Below are 27,829 nucleotides of genomic sequence, written 5' to 3' on the forward strand. Positions count from 1 at the left end.
TTTTTATGTAGTTAATAAAAAAGACCACAGATTAGAGTTCAGGACACAACTTAAACCTCAGAGCTGACCATATAGTTAAAATAAGACATGAACACATGAAACCCTATAATAGCTCTTCTTACCTGTAATTTACTGCAATTTTGTTAAAATACAGACTTGGTTTGTGCAAGCAGGTACTGAAACCTATTTACTTATACAGTATGTGCTGTAGTGCAATAATTCCTGTTAATTAGAGTATGATTCTAACCACTTTTTCTAGCACATAAAAAGATATCATACATTAGTCATCAAAGTAAAGTCTGAATTATAATTTTTCTATGTAAAAGCACGCCTGTGTTTGTGGCTCTGTACCAGTATCATGTGTCCAGTGGAGATGTCCATGTTGGACTGTGCAGGCTCTTCACTCCAGGACGGTGTGCTGCTGTGAGAGCTGGGACTGTGCTGCGGTCCATCGCTGAACTGAGACGACACACTGCTGACTCGAGATGTGTCGGTCCCCCGTCGACCGCCTGCCTCCGGACGGGTGAACGATGACTTGGCTGCCATGTGCTGGCGACACAGCTCCTGAGAGATGCAGGGAAACCTTATCATTACTGACTGACCATTAATATTTCAAATTACATTTTTAGATCAATAATCATCACTGTACAATTACCAATATCACTAATAGCCAAGGCCAACATCAAATGAATTTAAATGCAATTACAGTGCTGATTATATGCCAGTTACACCGGATTAGTGTTTGCTGTAGTTATCCTAAAAATGCCACTTAAATAGGCTCAATGTTTTAAACTTTTTGATATAAGGGGTAAAGATATTGGACACTATTTTATCCTTCTATGTAAGGGTGGGCGGTATACCGGTAGAAATTTGTCGACGGTAGTGATTTTGGACTATCATCTCTATCGTATCGACTTTGTTGTGCTAAAAGCTAATCATTTCCATGCGTTTTTAAGCATTGCGGTTTAAAAACAAGTGATTTGAAACCGTTGAAGTGCAGTAAGCAGCATAAGAGAACTCATTTCGCTATATGCGCATGCTGTCTGAGACACTTGCACACATTAAGCTGCTGCTCATGAAGTGTGTGAGTACTGAACTGAGTTCGGTTTGCCACCTAATTGGGCTTGAATGGTAAAATACACATACATGTTTAGATTAGATTAGATTAGATTCAACTTTATTGTCATTGAGCAGAGTACAAGTACAGAGCCGATGAAACGCAGTTAGCATCTAACCAGAAGTGCAAATATAGTTTATATAAATAAATATAAATATTGTATGTAATATATATGTATATATACATTACTGTACATAGTGCAAGTAGTGAGATAGAAAGCAGAGACCAGCTCAATGCAAATAACTAAGTATACATAAGGTGCAAGTGAACAAGTACAGTATAACACAGAAGGTGCATTATTATGTGTCAAAATGACTGTCTTTGCAAGTCATTGCAAAGTCATTTATGTGAACATAAACAGTTGAGAAAGAACGCACAAGTATATTTGATCCGTGCAGTCGGTCTTAAAGTGACAGCATCCAAATATACCTGCTGTCGTCTGTGTCATTAATGTTGATCAAACAACAACAACAAAAAAAAGATTAAATCACTCATTGCTCTTGACTGAATCACTTTTGTAACTTTAATAAGAATAAATGCATATTTAATTTACACAGTGAAAACCATGCAGTGTTTTTTTATACATTTGATAACTTTATACAATTTATATAGTATTTCTTATTTCTAGTGCTTGAAGTTTCAATGGTACCGAAAATTGATATTATAAAACCTAATTTAAATTAAAAAAATGACTATATTGTGATATATATTGTTATCTTGAAATAAAATTACTTATATCGTGATATAAGATTTTGGTCATATCACCCACCCCTACTTCTATACAACTGTATATATAAAGAATCCTAAAAAAAAAATGTATCACGATTTCCACAAAAATATTAAGCAACAAAACTGTTTTCAACATTAATAATAATAAGAAATGTTTCTTGAGCAGCAAATCAGCATATTAGAATGATTTCTGAAGGATCATGTGACACTGAATACTGTAGTAATGATGCTGAAAATTCAGCTTTGATCACAGGAATAAATTATTATTTTAAAACATATTCAAATAGAAAACAGTTATTTTAAATTGTAATAAATTGTAATTTAAATTGTAATAAATTGTAATTTAAAAAGTACTGTTTTATGGCAGTATTCCTTGTGCCATTATATTGTTTTTTTCTGTGTAATGTATTTTTCTTATGAGTCATTCTGAATACATTTTATGCATTCTGACTGCATTTCCTTCCTGGAAAAAATATATAATATAGCAAATATCTTAGTGTGTCTCTGCAGTTGTGTTGAAGCTTGTGTGTGTTTAACAGTGTGGGCTACCTGGTAATCAAAGTGGGTTTCCACACCGGCTTCTGGTCCCAGACCCAATTTGCCAGAGGCTAACTGACGGGCGTGGTGACGGAGACAGGCAACCGTCAGGGCGACTAACAACACCGTGCCCACACACGCCATGGCCACCATTGTCAGGATGACACCACGCGACCCCTCCCCTACTCGTGTGGCCTGGGGCAAACCACGCCCCTCGCTCCTCTATAATGAGGGAGAGAGAAATAAACAGAGAAATATAGGAAATGTGAGATAACATAATGCAAAGAGGCTGATGGCAGAGAAAAACTACACGCAAGAAAATTAAAATAAAACCATTGCAGACATCAGAGTGAGGAAGGTGCAGCATTCAAGTGGTTTCTCTGGCACAAAACGGTGTCTCTCGTCCCCTCTTTTGTCTCTCTCTCTGTTTGTGTAAACAAGTCGGATGTCATCATCGACTACTAATTACCCTGGCAACCCAGACACACGCACAGCCACGTGCCACCCTGAAATAATTAGAGAAAGTCACTGACACGCCCGCCCCGCTGAATAATTACCAGCAAGTAAACAATTAAGGAAATCCCCCACACAATGGAGGGGTCAATCACTCTGAGGGGATCTCTTTCATACTCTCATTTATTTTTATTCGATCTCTCTCCGTCTCTCTCTCTTTCTTACCCGTTTTCACAATCTGTACTTATAGCACATCAAGAGAAGAAAACGAAGGGACGCAATGATCGTTGATGTCATGCACCCGCCTTCCCAGCCCTCTGCCCCCGTGTCTCCAACCCCTGCCTGTTGGTGTTGCCATGGTGTCTGGGAGCCTCAGCAGGGGAGAACAGGCCGTAGTGCTACCATGGCAACAACAGAATGCTCAATGTAATCCATGGCCATCACGGTGAGCAAAGGAAATGAGAGAGGAGAGGAAATATGCTATTGTCAATACGCCTACGCTATTCAATGAAAGGATATGTGGTGTTATCTAAAGAAACCACCTTAGTACGTAATACTTACTGACAGAAACATCTTTTTAATCCATGTCCATACTAATTATCACCTTAAGGGGTTTTATTATTTTGGTATCTTTACTTGTGCAAGTATAGGGAAACCTACAGTACAAACAAGTTAATGGTAAATATATATAACTATATATATATATATATATATATATATATATATATATATATATAATTGCATGCAATAATTGCATAATTTCATGCAATTAACCCTAAACCAAACCCTCATCCTAACCCTAAACCTATAGTAAGTACATGTAGTTAATTATTAAATGTATTATTACACTGTAATACTGACACCTTAAAATAAAGTGTAACCCTTTATTTTAAGGTGTCCTTGTTACATTGTAATTATACATTTAAGTACTGAGTAATAATAATTAACTACATGTACTTACTATAGTAATAACAGTAAATTATGCATAATTACAAGTAACTAACCCTAAACCAAACCCTAACCATAACTCTATAGCAAGTACATGTGGTTAATTAATATTACTCATTACTTATTTGAGTAATTACAATGTAACTACTTAATACTTAATCACACAACTGCACTTGTTCAAGTGAATGTATGCTTAAACTTGTCATTAATAATTAAATTTATACTAAAACTAAACTAGAGCTTCTGTAACACTAAGATGACTAAAAATATATAATCACAACTGCACTTAATCAAGTAAATGTATGCTTGATTCATTTCATTAAGAACTAAATATATAAATTAAAAAGTCTAAAATTAATATTACTTTCATCCAGCATATCAATTAATATTTGGCATGAAAATAATTCTGAAAAAGTATGGGGGGGATTATGGGATAACTTAATTCTTCCATTCCTTTTAACTATATGCCTCTCACATAAACCAAAGTTTGTCAAAGAATTTAGTGTACAATCCACAATATTTAACCCTCTGAGCCCCTTCATTTTTGAGACATTTTTGGTACCTTTGCATTCAAAAGTGACCGAAGCCTTGAAACTTGTTTTTCCTCAGGAAAATCAATGTAATATATTTTTGTTCAATAATATTTTTTGATTATTATTTAGAATTTTGAGGGGATTTTATGAAACTATGCAATATGTATACAATTTTTATGAGCTATTTTTTTCCATTAAAAGTAATAATTTAAAAAAAAAATTTTTTTTATTATTTTAAATAAATGCAATATTTCAGAGTGAAGGCCTTTAACATATCCAAATCATGTCCATGATTTTTTTGCATGTTCACATAGCTAATGCAACAAAAGTCACCAAGTGTCATCCTTTCTGATGAAGCAAAAATTTTAAAAAATTCAAAACGTAAATTTTTTTGGTCAGTCCTGACCGAAGAGGTCCAGGGGGTTAAAAATAGTTTAACGATTCTAATGAAATAACGACTTTAAAGTTGACTGAATACAACCGAACACAATCTTTTGAGGCAGTTTTTATGCATGACAGAGCTTTACATATTTACTCTTTACTTTTCCACAAAAAAAATTAAAAAGGCTATTATAAATCTCTTCATGTGGAGCAAAACACAAAATACAATCTATTCTTACACTGGCTGTAATTTTCGCACAGACACCCACTGGTTTTTGAGTGAAGCAGACCTTCAGGCTGACACCTCACCACCATCTAAACGGGCTCTGCAGTGCTAGAGCTGAGCTAGCAAAAGAAAAAGATTGAGTGAATGAGCACTTAAGTCTGACCACAAAGAGGTCAGGACGCTTTCCCTTCTTTTCTCGAAATTCATCAACTATTTTCCCCCTCGCTCCCTGTCCTCCTCACACCCACTCTCCCTCGCTTTCTCCTTCTCTGTTCCTCACACGTTTCATTCTGTCCCTCTTGTTCCCACTCAAATTCGGCCTTTTCTCCTGAAAAGCTAGAAGAATGTTCCGGAGAAGAGATTGAAGGAGGGAGGGGGTGGTGGTGTTGAAGCAAGGGTGCGCGACTGGACGGAAGGACAATGGAGGAGGAGATAAGGGGTGTGGGGCGCCTCACCTGCTACTCCAGAGAGGCCCCCCGAAAGGAAGACTGACAGGCTTTTAGAATGGAGCACGGGAGCAGGCAGGAAAAATGAGCTGGTTTAGGACAAGAGGACAAAGGCCCCCCAAGGTCTGAGAGGGGCAGGCAGAGAAATGAGGAGGCAGAGAGAAAGCGGGAGAGAAGGCAACTGATCTCAAGGAGAGAAAGCATGGTTACAGGGAACGAGAGAGTAAAACTCTGCGCAGGAGGGGTGAAAGGGGTCTGGAGAGGGTGATACGTGAGGAATAACCTCACAAGTGAGGTCATATTTACGGGAAGAAAAGTCCAACACGTACTCTACACATACGAACATGTCGCTACGAATACAAATGTGCATTTGAATCACAATAAGCTGTTAGCCGAGAAGCATAATTCAAACATCTGTTCCTCAAGAAGCGGGAAAATAGGATCCAGGGTCCCAGGACCCCTCCGCTGTTCCCCATGACCCCTCTGACATCTACCGAGCCCTTTGACCTCAGCCACAGAAAAAGAAGATATACACACACACACAAACACACATGCGTGTGGTGTGTGTGTGCTTGTTTGTTTTGGAAGATCTCAGGGGCAAAGATCACCAAAAGCTTCGCGCTCTGAATCACAATAGGCAATTCGGGCACGGCCGAGATGTCCGAATGTGAAATGAAGCGCCGACCATCTCAGAGACTCTCGGTGATCTAAGATTTCATCAGTCTGTCTGTCCCATTATGTATCTTCTGCTCCATTCACTCGCTGTCAATTGATTTCACAATTCAGCGGGACTCTGTTATCTGATAGAAGCGTTCAGACTATGACTCGTCAGAATTCTCATCACAGCCGTCGTCTCTCTGCCTTTATATTGCACAGCAGAAGGTGTGCAGTTTTCATTAAGTTTTCTCTATAAAAAAAAAGCCTTCAGAGAGTTGTTTATAATGAATGATTTTTCTATCCCTTGCATCTTTCAATGAACATTTTTTATAAGCAATATTTGTAATAGCACAGAGTGTAACATAACCATATAATCTAGATCGAAACTAGAAAATAATGAAAAAAAAAGTTTAGATTTCGGGGGGGGGGTTTGCTTATCTGATGAGCAAGCAATGAAGGGTAAGCAATGAAATTTATTTCAACTTAACATGAAAAAAGGTTCAGTTAATTCCAGTCGCTGAGTGGGTCGTCTTAGCAATACGCAATAAAAAACATTTTATGCGCTAAAACTTATTTTACGACCTTACAATAATACCCTTTTACAATTAGTACATGAAACCATGAGAAATAGTATGAACTTAGGTGCACCTGCAATGACTACAAACGGATTACATCATCTCACTCATCCAGCCTGCTCTGCCCTGTTACCACAGCAACCAGTCCACCTGACATCACTATTCAAGAAATTCTTAAAAACAGGGTTTAACAAAAATGTTCCATCGAACACACATATATCTTCACACACACTTCCAGATGCGCACACACCAGAAACACACACATGCGTGTGTAATCCACTCTGCTTAATACTGAAGATGTGAACTGAAACCAAACGCATGTGGTTAATTGTTATTTCAGTTTTAATTTTTAGTGATCTGAAATCTTAACATAATTTTTTAAATATTACCTAACAGTAAAAGAGACATGTAAAGGTAATTTTGGGTTCTGTTATTATGGTAAGATATATGATATGATATAGAGGCAAGTTTTTGCATAAATATATAAAAAAAGTGTATATATAGTAGTGCTGTCAAAAGCGATTAATTGCGATTAATCGCATCTAACAAAAGTTTATATACATATATACGTGTGTGTGTGTGTGTGTGTGTGTGTGTGTACATACATATTATATATTTACAAACTTTTATGTTAGATGCGATTAATCACGATTAATCGGTTTGACAGCACTAATATATACTTATGTATACAATTCAATTGAAAATAATCAATTTATTTTGACCCCTGTAAAACTGGAGGGAGAGTGACAAAAAAAATATTTAAATATCTTTTTACAAGTTTAGTCTGGTGCTGTTTAGTAACTGTATGAGTGAAAGTTAAAGTTTGTGTGGTCATGTACATTTGTTTTACACACATTTCTAGAACTCATAAAGCCTATAAAATATATTGTTCAAAACACTGACTTCCACTTAAAATACAGGATTATTCACAACTGTGTCACAGTTTGTAACTGATATTATAATTCAAGGTGTGTATGGGTGTGCAAAAGAGAAAAATGATAAGTTCAACAATATTTTTTGAACTGTGATCATTTTTAAAAACTAGTTAAGTAAATTTAATGCAATGTGAAATTTCTACCTTTCTTTAAACAACTTCCACATGTGGGAAAGAGAAAAAAAAATTCTGAAAAAGTGTTTTTTTTTTTTTTTTACAAATGTTGACTAAATTAAATATGATAAACCAGAGCGCACAATTAATGGCATCAGTACCTTGATCGACTAATAAAGTGGTAAGTAGCCTATGTCTATCTATATATGCATATTTTTTTTACATTATTCATAAGGAGAATATATCAGTGTCAAAAACAACCATCAGATAAACATCAGCATATATAATTAATCTCAGCATTTACAAACTACATAAAGGCCAACAGCATCAGTAGATCGGGTATGAAACAGAACTCACCCGCACACATCTCGTGTGCTGTCCGGACGCTCAGACCGTATACCTCTACATCACACGCGCCACATCATCACGAGCAGGGCCGTCTTTAATCTCACATTTTCAAGCCTACTCAAAGTCCACGCATCCCCGGTCCAACAACTTAAGCAAAGCATCAAGCAAGCGCTTCAAAGTAGCCGGTGTTTGAAACCAAAACGGAGGGAAAGAGTGGCATACGTGTAGTGCCGGAGCGAAAAGGTAAATGAGTGAAAATAAATGGGAAGGACAAGAAAAGGGAGGGGAAAGAGAGAATGTGCCTCCCCGAGAGCTGTGTCCGACTCATATGAAGGCCTCGCTGCCTCTCAGCCCCATTCAACCAATGCCGCCACTTGTCACATCAAACGTCGTTGCCGTAGCGACAGCTCCACATGTTGCTGATGGTGAAATGGTGGGGTGGGGGAGGTACTGATGCCCTGGATAGGTCGTCCATGAGAGAGAGAGAGAGAGAGAGAGAGGAGGAGAAAAAAAATGGGCCGAAAGCAACAGGAGCAGGAGGGGGTACAACGAATGGGGTGTAAGGAAAGTGCCATGGGCCCAAAAAGGGGTTTGTAAGTAATATGGCTTGGCAAGGACACAAACACTGAGCCTTCACATCTGGAATTAGCTGGGGACAATATGGGTCATGTACCCTGCCAATGATTTATAGAATCATAAGTGTTTTGATTCGAAAAAATTTCAATGGGGTTCTATATAGAACCCTAGAGTTCTTGACTCATGCCAAAAAAGGTTATATAAGGAGAAATGTCTAAAATGACTGTATAATACTTTCATCTTTAACAGGTTATTTTATTTTTTTTCTAGTGATAAAGTATGTTTATGATCTGCTTAATTCATACAATTTATTTAAGTTAATAAATTAAAGTTAAATAAATTAAATAAGTTAATAAATTGAAACTAAATCCATAAAATGGTGGAACCACTGAAAGGTTCTATTATGAAGCACCTGACAGAACTAAGGTTATATATATATATATATATATTTCATCTAAGAGTGGACTAATACATATGTTTTAATTTGGATATTTTAGTCATTTTAAGCTAAAAAGGATTTTCAGGATGTGATGTTCAATAAATGTAAATGCTCTAGGGTACAGGGTAAAATTTGTCATTAATAAGATTTCAAGGCAATCTCAGTGGGAGTGCCAAAATTTGGGCATTGCTATGTATGTCACCGTGGGATGCAAAAACTTTAATTCATTAAAGAAGAGAAGAGAAGTGAAGAAAGAGACTCACAGAGAAAGAAAGAAGCACAGAGAGACAAAACAGCCTAAGCAGAAAAGCATGTATCCCCATAAAAGGCGGACAAAAAACAGTCAGGTGCAAGCAGGTCTCATTACTGAGGCAGAGAGAGAGAAAATTAAAAGATAAAGGACAGAGAGTGCACACACACACACTCATACACACACACACACACACACACACACACACACACACACACACACACTCATACACCGTGCACTTCAGAGCAAAGAAAGTGTCACAGCCCACAATAGAACAAGAAAGAATAATTAAAAATATGAGCAGCCGGATGCAACAAAAGACATTATTCTGCATTCAAGGGCCTGCAACAGCTGTACAAAGTGAAAGGGGAGCGAGCGAGGGAGAGCAGAACGCCTCAATATGCACCGAGCACAAAAGCCACCCAAGAAAGTGGGGGAGCGAGGGAGAAAGGGATGGGGAGGGGTCAAAGGCAGAGGTAACAAAAAAGAGAATGGCAGAGGGGAGAATGGCATGGGACAAGAAGAGAAAGAATGAGTGAGGGAGAGAAATGAGGCACAGCGGGGAAAAAAAACGCAGGAGGATTTGAGACGGGGGAACGGTACAGTGGGGACAGTTCGAGATGAACGGTGACGATTTCAAAAAACATTTCATTTCAAATGCCCTCCTTGTTCGGTTCAGTATTAACCGCCAAAGTGATTCATGAGAATCGGTACGTGATCTGTACATAATAGATGGACAAAACTGTAGAATCTATGAATTTCAATGAGAATGTTTTGCCTGTTTGCTTGATGAGGGCGGTTATGTAGAGAATAATGACCTGTGTGGCCAATTCTGTTGCTGACTGACAAGAGAGAGTGCCTCATTATACCAACCAGTTCCCATAATCACTAATCTATAGATCGGCTGATCACAGTGAATTTTTGCGGTTTGTGGTTGGAGGACATTCTTACCTCTCCCACTCCAGTCTGGATGATTTTCAAACCGGTCTCGCCCTCGAGGAACTTCTTCTCAGCTACTGCAATATAAAGACAAAACATGTTTGTGAATTAATCAATAAGTGCCTGCTCATTCTTTTCCCCTTTCATCAAATTCTCTCTGTCCCTTTCCCCAGCCAGCTGGATGTAAATTTAACGGTCCAAGCGAGAAAGCTTGTCACTCACCAGCTTTATTGGCCACATCCTCTGCGCTGAGATTCAGAGAGTTCTGTCTGATCCTGAACGTCAGGGCAGAACCCACCACGCTGCACACATTAACAAACGGCCAAATGTTTGCTTTTATTCTCACCCTTTATTCACCAAACTATTAGTCTCTCCAACCAGCAATGCAAACACACACACACACACACACACTTTACCTGATGTTGATGAAACTGCTCGTGGAGAGATGGATTCTCTCTGCCAGGGTCTCTAAGAGTTTCACCCCATCATACAGACTTAAATGACTGGAGGGAAAACACAGGAAGGCATAATACATTTGTTTTATTATGAGCATTCAAATAGGCAAATTAATTAAATACATTCCAAGGGACATTCAGCCATATTAACAGAAATACATCAGAAAATCACCAGACACACACTAGACTCTGAAAGAGGAAAAACTGATAACTGATAAAAATAAGGAATATGAAAAGGAGTATAATAATTTCGAGCAACTATTTCTATTTCTAATATAAAAATTAAATTGTTATGTAGATTTGATGTAGTCACATTAAATATATTTTTCATAGAATAAAAAAAACATATCTTGTCATAGATTTCTATAAAAACTGCTCATGGCTTTTCCAGTCATAATTACATAAATTATTTTAAATAAAATAATAAATGGTTTAATAAATAATATAAAAAGTTTTATAGAGAATTGCCCACAAAGAGAAATTTCCTGATTAAATATTAATATTTATTAAGTAAAAAATAATATTATAATATTAATGATATTAAATAGAAATATTTTAGAAAAAAAAAACTGTATATTGACTACAGAAATTTTCATGCCTTCTTAATAACAATTTTAAAAAAATAATAATAATTTAATGTTTTCAATAATCATGAGAATACTGTGCTATTTAAAAGCTCATCATTCTGATTCATGACATTCATTACTTTTGAAGCAGGAAACAAAAACAGTCCAATAGTTAATAAGGAGTATTTTCTACTGTACACCAAGACAAAAAAATAACTGCAATGTTTGTCCTGTCTAATACTATGAAAATAGTGTTTTTCTTAAAACTTAGAGGTGGAAGATACTTCACTTTCATTGGATTATTATGTCTAAAAATGATCAGGGTGGATTTCTATAACTCCACCACAGTAAATTTCAGGTGAATGAATGGTACAGAATTAAAACCATAAAAAGTTTTAGGAGCTTGACTGTAACTCCTACCTCTGATTAGTGACGATGTAGCCATATTCCTCTCTGTTTGTCCCATCCTTAGCAGTTTTCAGGATGTTGGCAGTTTTCTCTTTTAAATCCAGGTCTTTTGCTGACAGGGTGGGCCCAACACTGTCTTCCTTAGGCACAGTGGCAGGGGCTGGCGTGGATGGGGGCTGAGAAGGGGTCCGCTGGTATGGTGGGATGGAGGGCAGAGCTGAAACAGGTGAGGGGGCTTTGGCTCCTTTTTGTGTCACTTTATCACTGCCTTCTACAATTGTCTGTGGAGGAAAACAGAAACCGTTATGTGTAAAAAAAAAAAAAGAAAAAAAAAGAAAAGAAAAGTCAACATACTACAAAAAATCCTGCAGAGATTTTTTAAACCTGAAAATGCAATGTACAGCTAATTAATTACTCCCTTTTATTACTTTTTCAAGCTTTATGATAAGTGGCAGTGTTATTTAAATAATTAGATGACTCATTCAACTGTGCGTTAAAAGCAATGTTTCAAAACAAGTCCAGGTGAAAGTGTTAATAGCTTCTTTTAGCGTTTAGATGAATAATTAGATGCGCCTACCTCTTTTACCGTGACCGTGCCTGGGGATTGATCTGAGGAACAGAAAGATAAGAAAAAAAACATCACACAGTGCTTTTGTGCCCTAAATAATCTAAATGATATTAAAATAAAAACTACAATAAGACCAGGTGCAGTGACTTCTTCCTATAAGATTCAAGCAGTTTGATAATGCATATGTGTTGTGATGCCACTTTATACCTGTGTTCTCCATGTTTTGTAGCAGCTGTAACACTAGAGTAAGTCTTTTTATCTGCTGAGGGCTTAGGTCTCGTGGGTCCACCCCAAAACCCTTTAAAAGACTTGCCAACTGCGCCAGTTTATCATCTGTAACACACAAAGTTCAAGAATCAAGATGTTATTGTTATATATAAAGGTAATGTTTTGTTGCACCATAAAATTAAATACTAACTCTGCAATCCCTCTCAGCAACCACTAACATCAAAATATAAGGAATACGACATAAAGTATTACGAAAATTACAGAAGTGCAATAGTAGTGTATGCATTTATAATGCAATGTTAACATGCATCTTCACTAACAACTGAAACAATGCATATTTAAATTGAATAAAATGCTACATTTACACTTTTTTTTTTTTTCTCTGAAGCAATTTGCAATGGATTCAAAGTAATATTTTACTAGTTTATGGATTTCCTGGGATTTAAACCATGACCTTGGTGTTATGCTATCACCAAGCTCTTCTATTTTAGGTACAGGAATCCTAGCCTTGAGTTTCGCAAAAACATATTTGTATTGTTGAACTTAGGAAAGGAAATCTGAGAGCAAACAAGTTCAAAATACACGTATTTATGCAAGATACAATAAACAGCTACATAATATGAATATATTCCAAATTCAAAACTAAAGCAAAAAGGCCACATGCAGATTTTATTAGTGAAATGATTACTATGACAACATCTATTCTTATGAAGCATCCCAAAAAAGGTACTCACCATCAACTCCAGCAAGAGAACTGTAGTCCTGAGGGAGTTTCTTGTTGGTGCGCTGGGTTGAGCTGGGCTGTTCCTGTAGGGTGTAGTCCTCTCCATATTCCAAAGGGAAATCTAGATCCTCATAGTATGGAGCAGCAGGGAGGGCTGCTGCCCCCCTGTGGCGGAAAGAGGGTTGTGCGGAGGAGAGGTAGAGAGAAACCGCATCTTCCAGGAGCTGACGGTCTCTGTCTTTTTGCTGGGATCCAGTTCGAGAGGGGGGTCGCTGGTATCCCATGCTGCTGTGAGGATGGAGTGAATGGGTCATGTCCTCCTGTTAAAGAACAATGAGAAAATGAGTCTAAAAAGATAACATCTTTTTCTCATAATAAATCTGTTTGGTTTTCTATGCTACTTTCTATGCCAGTTTTACTTGTAGGTATGAGTATGGGTCCATTGGTAGGGCTTGCATCCGGAGCGAGGAGGACTGGTGGGGGTCTAAGACCATGTAATCCATGTAGCTCTGAGCTGGACCAGGTTCAGAATTGGAGCTGGAATAGACCTTCTTAGCTGCAGGCTGTGGCGGCCTGAAAAATTCAGTCAATTACATTAAATCTAATAATACAAGAGATCAAACATCTGAGGTCTGACGAGACCTCTGAAATCAAGTTTTCCAGGAGCAATAACACACACTCAAAGGAATAGTTGAAAAATAAAAAATTGCTTTCTCATCCTCATGCTGTATGACTTTCTTTCTTCTGTGTAACAAAAGGAGAGATTTTGAAGAATGTTTTTTTATACAATCACAATAAATTGGACCTTTCAAGCATCAAAAAGGAAGCAAAAGCACCATAAAAGTATTAAGGATCTTTTACGTAAGTAGACCATACACGTCTGTGCAGAATAGTAGGAAGTCTTCTGAAGCTATACAATAGCTTTTTATGAGAAACACAACAATATTTCAGTAACAACATATTCATTGAAAATTTTGATATGTTGGAGCCAAAGGCCTTTAGTTTGAGTTTCTTCCTGACTCTCTCCCACTTTGCTTCCTGTCAAGTGCCTCCTATTCAATAAAGGCAAAAACGTCAAGACATAAATCTTTAAAAAGAAACTCTTGACCATGTAACACTACTTTGATCATTCATGAGGGAAGCAGGGGTACATGAATAAAATATTCTGTTGAATCAAATCATTCACATGAATTGATTGACTTAAAACACGGTCTGAAAAATTAATAAGAATCACACTGATCTGGTCCTCAAGTTCAGCTTGACTCAATGATCCTCTACCAGCTCACTGGAGGGAAGTGAATAACAATCCAAAATTCACAACGCTATGATTTGGATTTAAAAACTTAGAATACAGTGCACTTTCATGATACTTTTATGGGGATTTTGCAACTGTAATTACACAGAAGAGATGAAATGTTGCACTGTAGAAATGTCATACAGGTTTGAAACGACATGATGGTGAGTAAATGATACTATTCATTTAAACTAAAAGCTGTATTTTATCTGGTACTCACTGTGCATTCTGGATCTTTTGGGTGCGTGCGTGAGGAATACGGCTCAGCTCCTTAGCAATGATGCGCTGAGTGATTTCATCCTGCCAGGAGAATCCTGTTCACACGCACACAAAAACACACATCAGCACAAACACTGTAAGCATGTACATGTGAAACAGTACTTTACATGTACTGTACAGTAGTACTTAAAATATAGTACATGCCTTGCCAGTGTCTTTATTACAGGAGCGAGTGTACTTTTTCTTGAAAACAAGTCTGAATCCTCAGATACTCAATCCTGTCAGAAATGGTTTATTTGTTTTCATTTAGTCTAATGGAAAATCCATTTCTTTATAATTTCCTTTGATATTATACTAAATTATTACTTTTGATACACCTTACACAGCGCATAACACACTCCATTAGATATGGAAGCAGATGACAGTCAGTCTATTCTTAAACTGGTAATATAAGGATTCAGAAAATCAATGAAGTGTTAAATATTTAAAATGTCGGAAGTGTTGTCATTACCAAAACAAAAAACAAAACTCTGTATCCTGATATCTCAGATAAAATGTTGAAAAGATTTTTCATAATAACATTTTTGGATATAAATAAATGTTCCTTTATTTCTATCTAGCGTTTTAAATTGTTCAATTTTAATGAATTAATAAATAGACGAATACGAAATTTTACGAAATGTCCATTCAGTATAAACTCAATAGAACATTCGGCAAGATGCGCAATGCTAGAGTTATGTAAACAGGTCACGTGCTGTATTTATCCAACCAATGACACTGACACCGCAAATATGCAAATAAGAACATTAACCCAGGGTTTAGGAATGTACAATGTGAAACATCAGCTTATGAATACCCAGGATTAATTGTTAACCACGGGTAAATTATGAGCAGTGTGAAACGTGAAGCAAGATAACCCAGGATTCTGTTTACATGGGGTTTAGAATGACCCAGGGTTAACTATTTCAAGTGTGAAAAGCCCTTAAATGTCATTCATGCTTTGCAGTAGAGCTCCAGGAAAACACTGGGTATTTTGAGTGCTCATCTGATTCACTAATATCTAGAATTTCATAACATCCAGAACTATTGCTATTCATAATAAAATAAAAGTGATTTGTAATAATATTTGAATTATTTGTATTTTCAAAAATAAATGAATAAATAAATAAAAAGCACAAAAATAATAGAATTACCACTGCAAATTGTTGGTCCCCATGAGGAAAAAAGCTTATAAATCAAAGGTTTTTTGAAAATGTAAAAATACAGAACGTTTAGGGGTAGGGTTAGTATAAGGGAATAGAATATACAGTTTGTACAGTTTAAAAAACATTATGTCTATGGGAAGTCCCCATAAAACATGGAAACCAGTGTGTGTGTGTTTTGTATATATGGTTTATGAGGACACAAATGTGTATAATGACATGAGTATTACAATATTTTATTTTATCCTATTTATTTTTTTGAAATTCAAAAGTTTTCATTTTTGAAAATACCAAAGGTTTTTTTGTGATGTGTAGGTTTAGGGTTAAGGTTAGTGTAAAAGGATAGAATATACAGTTTGTACAGTATAAAAACCATTACGTCTATGGAGAGTCCCCGTAAACCACATATGCAAGTATGTGTGTGTGTGTGTGTGGTCCTGGTAAACCCTACGTTGTGAAGACAAAATGTGAGTGTGTGTACTTACCCTGAATCATCAACTCTTTGAGCACTTCCTGTAGTCTCTGAAGAACAGGAACAGAGACCTGGTACTGAACCTGGTCATGTCTGGAGCTTCGACACTGTCCAAAGAGCTTGTCTGTAATACAAACAAAAACAAATTATTCAGATTTAGAACGCTGAAGAGAAAATCTGGAAAATAAATTTATTTTAAAATAATATTTCCATAATATTCTGATCAAATTATGCAAACACAATAGAGCCTTCTCAACTAAATTAGGTTAAAAAGTTACTAATGTTAGTATAAACAAGATCAAAACATTAAAAATATGAAACGTCATCTTAAACACTCAAACAAAAAATACAGTGTGACTAAGAGGCACATTAAAATGTCGCAGACAAAATAACCCATAAGTGAAAAATGAGCCAGTTTCTTGACTAACAAACACCCATAACATATTCAACCCACTCCACACACACTCTCATACACTCACATCCCACACATTCCCCACTGACTCATCCCTGACTAAACCTCCAGTTGTGTGGTTTAAAAAAAGACCTTGATCCCTTAACGCAGATGAGCTCTAAACATGAACCCGGCCATTTTCTATATCTCTGAGCAGGTCTGTCCATGAACATGACTCATAGCTATTTCTAGCACAGACGGAGATGTGAGAGCACTATGGGGGCGATAGATCAGTTGCCCTGGGGCATGGAAATACACAGTACATTATTACATCGCAACAGAAGTGACCCAGGAGAAATGATGTCACAAGAAATGATGTAAAAGAAAGACATGTGGTACACAACACAAAATTATTGGAAAACACTTTACAATAGGTTTATAATTAGTTAACTACATCAGTTAACATAAACTTACAATGAAAAACACTTCTAAATAAATTTTAGTTATTGTTAATTTCAACATTTACTAATGCGTTATTAAAATCAAAAGTTGTTTCAGTATTTCATGGATCTGAACTAACACGAACTAACAGTGAACAGTTGTATTTTTTTTAACACGAATCAGTGGTTCAGAGTGCCAAAATCACATGATTTCAGTAAAATAAGTGTTTTGAAACTTCAATAGTTCACGTGACTTTGGCAGTTTGTTACGCGCTCCGAACCACTGAATCGAAACAAAAGATTCTTAAAGGGTTAGTTCACCCAAAAATGAAAATAATGTCATTTATTACTCACCCCCATGCCGTTCCACACCCTTAAGACCTTTGTTCATCTTCGGAACACAAATTAAGGTATTTTTGTTGAAATCCGATGGCTCAGTGAGGCCTCCATAGCCAGCAATGACATTTCCTCTCTCAAGATCCATTAATGTACTAAAAACATATTTAAATCAGTTCATGTGAGTACAGTGGTTCAATATTAATATTATAAAGCAACGAGAATATTTTTGGTGCGCAAAATAACGACTTATATAGTGATGGCCGATTTCAAAACACTGCTCCAGGAAGCTTCGGAGCATAGTGAATCAGCGGTTCAGAGCACCAAAGTCACGTGATTTCAGCAGTTTGGCGGTTTGACACGCGATCCGAATCATGATTCGATACGCTGATTCATACGCTCCGAAGCTTCCTGACGCAGTGTTTTGAAATCGGTCATCACTAAATAAGTCGTTATATTGTTTTTTTTGGAGCACCAAAAATATTCTCGTCGCTTTATAATATTAATATTGAACCACTGAACTCACATGAACTGATTTAAATATGTTTTTAGTACATTAATGGATCTTGAGAGAGGAAATGTCATTGCTCCCTATGTAGGCCTCACTGAGCCATCGGATTTAAACAAAAATATCTTAATTTGTGTTCCGAAGATTATTTTCATTTTTGGGTGAACTAACCCTTTAAAGCTTCGAAGCTTCATGAAGCAGTGTTTTTAAATCATCCTTCACTAGATATTGTGGAATAAAGTCGTTATTTTGTTATTTTTGGTGCGCAAAAAGTATTCTCGTCACTTTATAATATTAAGGTTGAACCACTGTAGTCACATGAACTGTTTTAAATGTTTTTAGTAGCTTTCTGGGCATTGAAAAAGGGAGTGTTATTGCTGGCAATGCAGGCCTCACTAAGCCATCGGATTTCATCAAAAATATCTTAATTTGTGTTCAGAAGATAAATGAAGGTCTTACAGGTGTGGAACGACATGAGGGTGAGTAATGACATTATTTTCATTTTTGGGTGAACTAACCCTTTAACAAAGATTCCTAAATACTGTAGCAAATGTATTGCTCATTGTTAGTTAATGTTGGTTAATGCATTAACTAATGGGACCTTATTGAAAAAAATCTAATTATTTTTATTTTACATCCATAAAAAACAGAATTTTGTTAGAATCTATTTTTGACAAAATGCCTATGGTAAAAATGACAGAATAAGGGATGAAGTGAGGGTTTTTGGAATATTTGTTTATTATCATTATTTTGCAAATGTATACCTGAGGTCTATAATGTTTAAACATATTTTGCCACAGAAATTTAAGAGTAAAAAGTGTTGGTCCCACTTTATATTAGGTGTCTTTAAAACTATGTATTTGCAAAAAAAAAAGTGTATTGAGGTGGGATACGGGTATTTAAAGACAGTTTTGGTGGTATGTAAAAGATGGGTAATTATAGATGTAAATACAGAATTAATTACATGTGGGTATTTTTTTAATATGTGTAAAAACCAACTCGATCTCACAGCAATTCGTACATATTTTACGAGGTGGCTAATTCGTATGAATTCGTATTCGAATTCATGCAATTTTTTTGCTAAATCGTACATATTTTACGAGTTGCCAAATTCTTATGAATTTCGTACGAATGACCTACCCTTAACCCCGCCCCTAAACCTACCCGTTACTGGGGTTTAGACAAATCATATGAATTTGTGCGAGTGAGGTCGTACATAGTAGTTAAAGACACCTAAGATCCAGAGTGTCTCATATAAAAGGTGAATAACTCTTTTGGTTTACACTTTATTTTACATTACGTGCACTTTCAATGTACTTACAGTGTATTTACCCACAACTGAGTAGTGTAAGGTAACTACATAGGTTAAGTTAAGGTTTAGGGGTAGGTTCAGGGTTAGTACCTAACCCAGTTAGTCTCATTACTTCAATAAGTACATAGTATGTTCATGCGAAATAGGACTGTAAAATAGAGTGCTACCCTCTTTTGTTCTCTCTTTCATTATTATGTCTATGTACATATTCAGTGTAATATGAACACCTGCCTTTCAATATGCAGAGCTGGGTAGAAACTGATTACAGATAATCTGGATTGCATAATCAGATTACAAAAAATAAGTACTTCTTGTAATTACATTTTAAAATACTTGTAATCAGACTACAGTTACTTTATTGATTACATACTGCTTAAATATGTTCAAAGGTCATTCAGGTTTGCACACACAGAACAGTCACGGAAAACAGACACTCACAGCATTTGATCACTGGATTTACAGAAATCATTTCAATTTTAAGAAGTGTTTTCTCAAAATTGCATATCTAATCAACTCCTGATGAACACATTAATTATTATTTGAATTATCACTCAGTGAGTCATTTAAGCACGTATTACTGTTTTTGGAAGGCGTTTGTCTTTCAAACACATTAAAATGTAAAAAAAAAGAAAAGAAAAAAACACATAATTTCATATTTACATGCAATGCAGGGATTCCCATACTTTTTTGTCAGCTGAACCTTTTTGCCATAATATATTTGTTTGAAGTAAACCCCAAGATTTTAAGTTGATAAGTTAGGTTAAGTCAAATAATAATAAAAAATAAATAAAAAAAAGTCAATAATAAATAATAATAAAATAAAGTTCATGGTTCTCTGATGTCAGTTAATGGTCACATGACATGCAGATAAACAATTTTTTAAAAATATATATATTTTATTTATTTTAAAATTCTTTTTTTTATGATTTAATTACTTAACAGCTTTTGATAAAACTCATGAACCCCTGCAGTTCCATCAGTTCCCAGAAATATAATGTAATATTTAATGCACTTCATGCTTTTAACAAAGAATGGAATATATTTTCTTTCTCTTTGTATTTTTATATTAATACAAGACCATCCTATTCAAATCAATGTGATAAATGAGTCAAAAGTAATCTAAAAGTAATCAAAAAAGTAGTCAGATTATATTACCTGAAATGAGTAATCTAGATTACATTACTAACTACAATTTTTACAATTAATTTGGAATCAGTAACTGACTATAGTTTGTAAGTAATCTACCCAGCACTGTCAATGTTTGAAGGTGCCAGAGAAAAAGAGCAAGCAGCTCAAACAGACAGATTGTTTATCCATCTCTGTTCCATCATTTTATAAGATTGGGAACACGGAAGCTTTGACCGTGTACAGCTATCCAAGACCCAGATAACTGCCATTGCGAACACAAGTCTTTGAAACGAGTTTCAAAGAGCTCCTTGTATTTGTGCAACCTCTTTTGAATTGGCAGGTATCCGTGTGGGTATATATGTGCGTATGAGACGTGATTGTGTGCGTAAGCACCGGGTAGTGAGTCATCAGTGATTGTGGGGGCGTACACCCAGCTTCCATGGGCTTGATGATGTCACCGTTACCAAGGGGACATGGAGCAGGGGTGGGAGGGACTTGACGGAGAGAGAGAAGAGCAGGTGACAGAATACTAGTGGTTTATGGATGTGGTAATACAGACACAGGTAAACCCCTGAGAGGAGTACAAAATAACAGATGGGATATGTGAATAATACCAGTTGGAATTTTCAAGTAATTGCATTAAAACACAAAAAGCGATATGGGTATACCGATATACACTCTTAAAAATAAAGCTTCCATAAGGAGATTTTTGCAGTGATGCAATAAAAAAAACATTCTGGGTTCCCCAACAAACCTCAGTGAATAGTTTTTAAAATAATTATTCTTTTCTTAGTGTGAAGAAGCTTTTAATAATCTAAAGAAGTTTTTTTTTTTTCCATTGTAAAGACCTTTTGTGCAATAAAAAGCTTCCATGGATTTTAAAGGTTCTTCATGGAACCACCAATGACAATAACAACGCTTTATTTTTAAGAGTGAGGAAAAAATACATACAATAAACAGCACTGATAACTTCATCTAATGTCATCTAAATGTTACATACAGTGGGATTCAAAAGTTTGAGACCACATGATTTATTTTAATATTTAATCCTGCAGAAACGTTTAGGATTTTGCTAAATCTTAAACTAATAAATGTAAAATGATGAAGAAATATATTTATGATTCCTCACTATTTCCAGGTCACTAATCAAATACGCACACTTCCGACAATTTATGAACTCCTTTGTACACATGGTCAGATGTTCTTGTTTCCATGAAGCACAAGATGCTCTGGATCATTCCCAAATCATGCTGAAGAACATTAAGTTTTACGCTTGTTTACAAGTTTAACTTGTGGAGTTTGTGCAGCTCAAGTGCGGCTGTCATTAATGCAAAAGAAAGACACCTTTCAAAAGGTACTAATATGTACTATTAAATTACTCATATGTACACTTTCGGTACTAATATGTACATTTAGGGTACTAATATGCACCATTTAGAGGTAAATAAGGTACAAATGTGTACCTTTTGAAAGGGTACGGCCTGTGACAGCTTTTATACCTTTTTATATGGGAGTGTAGCCTACTTCTGAAATTCATTCAATTCATTAATTAAACTTTTCATTCAAATTGTTATAGTAATAATGTCATTTGTAATGATTTTTTTTATATATAAAATCAGGAAATAATGCCAAATACAAGGTTTTCTATAGCGGTTTCAGACGTTTGGATCCTACTGTATCTCCATGTGGCCATCTATAGGCCCATAACATCCGCTTCCAACACACACCAACACAATCTTCTTCGTTGCTGTTGACTAATATAAAACGAGTGAAATTTCCTGCAGTGTAAATTATTTAGCTGTGTGTATGCGTCTCTTGTTGCGTCGTAGCACTAGCAGGATGTAGCAGAGCTGTGGTGTCAAGCGATGATCCGGAACTCGCGATTAGATCATCAAGAGCAAGAAATAAAGAGACAGGACACAGAGGATAGCACTGCGTCCTTGTTTCTGAACTTCAGAGAATTACTGTATCTATGAACGACATAAAATATTGTCCCTCTAGTAATACTCACCATCAGAGCAGAACTGCTCCCTAGAGCACAGCCTCTTCTCAAACAAACAGCCTGTATGCAAGAGAGACAAAAAGACAGATGGAAGGATAAGAAACATGAAAGCAAATGAAAATAGAATAAAACATTTGGGGCCAGATTTACTAACAGCTCGCGCCAGCGCAAACTACTTATTTACCTAAGACAAGCAGTGAAAAATGAGCGATGAAAAGGTGTGGAGAGTTATTTTTGCGGCTTACCTTATTGCATGCATTTAAGAGTTTCCCTTTCAGAAGCAAAATTTATGGAAGTATTTGAATAAATAATAAAATGTGATTAAGGGCCCGTTTACATGACACCATTTTCAATTTCAAATTGTTATGCGTTTTGGCCGTTCATTTACACGACAGTGGCGTTTTGGTGACCTGAAAACGCAAACTTTTGAAAACGGTCTCCGTGTAAACAACAAAAACGCTAATCTGCGAAAACGATGACGTCATGCACATGCGCATTACATGTTCAGTCTATAGTGTTTCATCGCCATCGAATGGCCTGCCAGCCGAATACAGCGTTTTTAGTCGATTTCACTGATTCGAATGAATGGGGAACGTTTTAACAATGGTTTTGTCTGTACGCGGAAAACTCAAAGGAAAAACTTCTCCGTTTTAACCACATCGTTGTCGTGTAAACGTACCCTTAGTCACACAGAACACGTTTCTTCATTCCACTGTGCTACTTTTTCATTGTTTTTCAACCTAAACACGTGCTAGACGGACATATTTAACCGATGCGTACGTGTCTTTTGCAGTACGGAAAGCCAGGCAGTTCAAATACACGCAGATTTTCACGTAAAACAACATTTCGTCATTCTAAAAACGCGGCGCTCAAGTTTAAAAAAGTTCAACTTTTAAAAAACGCATCTCGAAACATTGCGCTTTTTTAGTTCCACTGAGCTGCATCTCATGTTTTTAACAGTAAAAACGCATTCTGTGAGGTTTTACTGAGGTTTGCTTATTTACTGCGCCATTAACCTCCCAAATAATGTCTTAACCTATTTTACGCTTGAAACGGCTGCGATAGTTACTGCTAGAAGGAGGAGTTCGTGTTCATTTATTTGGATGCCAGACATATGGTTTTCCAAGCCACAATATTTTTAATTTGCTGCGCCTGTGTTGTTAGTAGATTATCTGCACCTGATTTTCATCGGCTCTGCTTCTTTGCAAACTTATATTAATTAGCGTATTGTCAGTATGTTCCACAGAAATTTCCACTCCCATCAGTGCTTTTATGGTATTACGGTTTCACGCTAATTTTCCTTAGTAAACCAGGCCCTAAATTTGACATCTCGAAAACCTCAACACATCTTTGTCAGTAGTCAGTAGCGATATAGAAAAGACTGTATTCAAGTTACCTTTCCTGAACCAACACATTCATCTCAGCATGGGACTATAAACAACCCTGTCAAATCTGTCTCTCCTACTTTTTCTGACTCTGTTACAAGAGTTGGAGCTTAAAAACACAGTCCGAAAGCATATAAACAATATTGAATCAAGATGAATCAATGACAAGAATCATTCATCCATGATGGCCTATGATTGCAGTAGCTTGTTTCCCCTAAGATGGGTAGATAGAATGAGGAGGGAAGCTCTGGGCATGTGCCGAACACAGCTGATCAAATAAAAAGGCAACATAACTGCCAGTGAGCATGACCTGACTATGCTTAAGCGTGTGTGTGCGTGTGTGTGTGTGTGTGTGTGTGTGTGTGTGTGTGTGTGTGTTTGTGTGTGTATTTGTGTGCCTGAATGTGTGTGTGGGAATCGCCAGGCTGGCCAACAGCACTGCTGTCAGGGGAACCAAGCAGGACAAACAAAGATAAAGAGTCAGACTGATAAAGCTCTGGGAGAATAAAGTAAAGTGGCCTAAAAACAAATGTAGACGATTTAAAAAGCATGGGGCTTTTTAAAAATCATTCTAAATGGAAATATATACCAAAAACATACTATCATTAAACTGATGAGCTCTATGAAGAGTGAAGGTTACTTAACACACAATTCCATCAAAGAGCTATTTTTGAAACAACACACTCCAGTTTACGTCAATGAAAATTAGATTGTGTAAATTGTGTAAAGTTTGCTTATTATTTAAGGCTATTTTCCAGTAGAGCAAATGGACTCAGAAAGATGTTAAACCTATTAGAAAAAAACGTGATGTCAACCTCTCATTTCCATTTTCCAATGATTACTTATCACATCAGTGAAAATCACCATGGCAGTGTTTTACTCACTGGATTAATGATTAAAAAGAGCACCGAATTCCTGTATAAAACATAATCAACACCAACCACTGACACAGTTTAGTCTCAGACACTGTGCAAATCTATACTCAAACTGGAACAATCATTATTAATTGTGTTCAGATGATAAGCAATATATTTGCACAAAATACTCCAATCAGTTGTCTGTATATTAGTATCAGGCTTAAGAAGCAAGTTTAAGTATAAAACCTAAAAGGTTTTTCCTAATCTTTACAAAGGCAACACTTGCCATTTTTCTATATCCCCCTGGTTTATAATAAACCTCTTTCAAGTCTTAAACAAAACTCAATAATATAATGACTGGACTTGACAACAACAAATATCAGAGACTCAAGAAACAAAGTGTTGGCACCTGTGCAAGAATGAATGTTTCAACATCAACACCAGCCCTCAGAAAATGAGAGGAAATGTTAGGGTGAACGAGAGAGACAAAACTAATGCTAGCAAAGACTGCAGAAATAGTAGCATCTTATAATGAAATTCCTATATTCAAATGTAAAATATGAACATAGAAAAAGGAGATTAAAGGAAAATAAAATATACAAAATGATTCATGATGCTGCATTTCATTCACACAGTACTAAGCCTTAACCAGATTGTGCAAAGGGAAGCTACAGTGAGAGCTCTACCATTCATAAATGTCAATAGTGCAAACAACAGTAAGGCACAGATAAATTAAATACCAACAACCTTAAGAAAAACATCGCCTATTAAGCAAACTACGAGATACAGAAATATTTGCAAATGGGTCACTCGTCCAATGTCGTCGACGTGTCGCCAAGGATACAGAGAAGAGTCATTTCTATTGGTCAGAGCAGGGATGGAGAGTAAAAAGTATTTTTGTTAACCAAATAATGCTTGGATAGAGGGGGATAATATATATTGGATTATGTTTAGCCTACATAACCTATGAAGAAACATAAAGTAGATAAATGCTTTCAAAATAAACAACATTGACCCTCTCCATGGTGCTGAAATGCTGCTCTTCAATCCTTGTCTCCATACTGTCCATTCCCACCAGTTGCGTGATGAAGCTGAAAACGGTTCAGCCTATAACACTTCTGATGCATGTTTAGTGGGAGAAGTGCTCACAATGTCTTGGCAATCACGACCAAACACAAAATGCAAATATTCTCAAATGTCATTAGGCTAATAATCTTAAACGTGATCCCACATAACACACTAAACTGCCCACGAGTGGACTTTTGCTGTACTATATAAGTAGGTAAATGTGGCCACATCGCAATAGGCCTTAAAAAACACACCAATGCACAATGTCTATGCACAATTCTTTTCGTGATATTTCTCGAAGACTTTCTCTTCTGCCGACATTAATAGCCTACCTACCGTATTTGCCTGCCATTCCAAGCTGGCAGAATACGGACATCAAAAACAGGGCTCTCCATACTCGTGGATGCATCATATTAACTATCCACGGGATTGAAGTCAGCACGCGTTGTTTTATCGCCCTCTGTCAAGAATTTAAATCCACATCTTGTCTGTCGGTGCCGCAGGCGTGTGCTAAACGCTTGTAGCACAAGTGATGGACGCGTCAGGTAAGACAAATTAACTGTAGTCTTTCGTTTTTGGCAGTAACAAACATACAGGGGCAGTAACGAATGTACAGAATTTCTGGTGCGGATCTGGAGCGGGAATCACGATCTTTCTTCACCGATGTGGAGGGGACCCGCAATTACGTCATAGGGAGACCAGGAGATTTGTGGAGAGTCTTGTGTATGCAAAAGGAAGGAGGGAAAGGAAGAGCGGGCAGGATGTGTGGCTGTCTGTTTTTTAGCATTATCAATATTTTCGGCGACTGCAGATAATGGAATCCTTCTGTTGGTTATAGCCTAGTTTTCCTCCTCCCATGAGGAAACTGAGGCGAAAAAGAAAATGACATCACATATCACTGAAGAAAAGAAAAAAAAAGAATGGATATCAAACGAATTCATCCTTAAAGGCAAATCCATGACAAATGCTATTGTTATTCATACCTTTAGCCTGTTTGGAACCACACAGAAACATGTTTACTATTATTGTCAGTCATTTTACATGAAACGTTTATCGGTCTCAAATCGCAATAGTTTTGTGCAGTAATAGTGCAAGTAGGCTGAGTTGCTTTGTATCAGACTGACAAAAATGTTTGACAACTGACAAACAAATGACAAATCAGTATTTACTGTATGTTCCCCCGTGTGTGGCATTGGGTTGTTGTTTTTTAATCAAGAAACAGATGAAACACCTTCAGGAGAACAAGAAGCTTCAACAAAACATTCGTATGTAGAGTCAGATAACCAGAAGAAGAAATAAGGATAATCATGTACACACGAAGAGGATGAATACAAATAAAAGACAAAGATAAATGGTTAAGTATCATACATTTTCTATGGGGAAATGATGCTAACAAGAGATAATTAAAAAGAAACAAATGAAAACTATAAATGGAAGAAAGCTGGCTGAACACAAAGAGTCTTTCAATATTGTTGCAGGAATCTATCACAAAGAAAACCAATGTCATACTCAGACATCGTCATTTATACGTCACCATGATCTACAACCAATTGAGACAGTAACAACAAAACACGTCATTTTTTAGGAGGATGTGCAGCTGATTAAGCTGAGCTGGGGTGCCACCCACTGTCCAGACATCGTCAGTGCAGTATTATTCTCATGCACCCTATAAGGTACAGTATTATATTTTATGAGTATTGCTTTTCACATAAAAATTGCTAATACGTTTAAAATAATGACCATATGATGCACAATATGTTTTCTGCATTACAAAATATTTAGTTCCACAACAAAATTGAAAAAAAAAAGTATTTTTACAAACTGTCCAAAATATTTTGAACAAACGTTCTCTTGATTTTTTTTGGTTTTGTTCTGATTGTAAATGTGAAGGTCTAATGAAATGTAATGTATGTTTTATAAAGGGACCCTTGCATATTTTTCAAACTGCGTCAAAATATCCCTTGTCATGTCGGCCTTTACCCCCTTTTTACATGGCATTTCACCTTGTTGGAATCTGTGTATGTCTGTTTGGTTGGTTGCTAGAGCAGCCGAAGGGTCTTTTTG

At 36.4% G+C, this 27,829-nt stretch overlaps 1 protein-coding gene across 1 annotated transcript in view; it reads right to left on the reverse strand.

The window, feature by feature from the left end:
- ptprna (protein tyrosine phosphatase receptor type Na) overlaps positions 1-26,434 on the reverse strand; it is a 32,400-nt gene extending 5,966 nt beyond the window's left edge. Inside the window, exons 1-14 of the mRNA XM_051905397.1 lie at positions 26,102-26,434; positions 22,465-22,515; positions 16,352-16,462; positions 14,666-14,759; positions 13,571-13,724; positions 13,162-13,471; positions 12,407-12,532; positions 12,209-12,240; positions 11,644-11,912; positions 10,619-10,705; positions 10,425-10,504; positions 10,215-10,279; positions 2,396-2,605; positions 352-564 (exon numbers count right to left, since the gene is read on the reverse strand). Of these exons, the coding sequence (XP_051761357.1) occupies positions 352-564; positions 2,396-2,605; positions 10,215-10,279; positions 10,425-10,504; positions 10,619-10,705; positions 11,644-11,912; positions 12,209-12,240; positions 12,407-12,532; positions 13,162-13,471; positions 13,571-13,724; positions 14,666-14,759; positions 16,352-16,462; positions 22,465-22,515; positions 26,102-26,177 (1,878 nt within the window). The 5' untranslated portion in view covers positions 26,178-26,434. The remainder of the gene's footprint in view (positions 1-351; positions 565-2,395; positions 2,606-10,214; positions 10,280-10,424; positions 10,505-10,618; positions 10,706-11,643; positions 11,913-12,208; positions 12,241-12,406; positions 12,533-13,161; positions 13,472-13,570; positions 13,725-14,665; positions 14,760-16,351; positions 16,463-22,464; positions 22,516-26,101) is intronic.
- Between the last annotated feature and the right edge of the window lie 1,395 nt (positions 26,435-27,829).

The sequence above is a fragment of the Ctenopharyngodon idella genome, chromosome 9 (assembly GCF_019924925.1).
Source record: "Ctenopharyngodon idella isolate HZGC_01 chromosome 9, HZGC01, whole genome shotgun sequence".
In the NCBI taxonomy this organism is placed as follows: domain Eukaryota; kingdom Metazoa; phylum Chordata; class Actinopteri; order Cypriniformes; family Xenocyprididae; genus Ctenopharyngodon; species Ctenopharyngodon idella.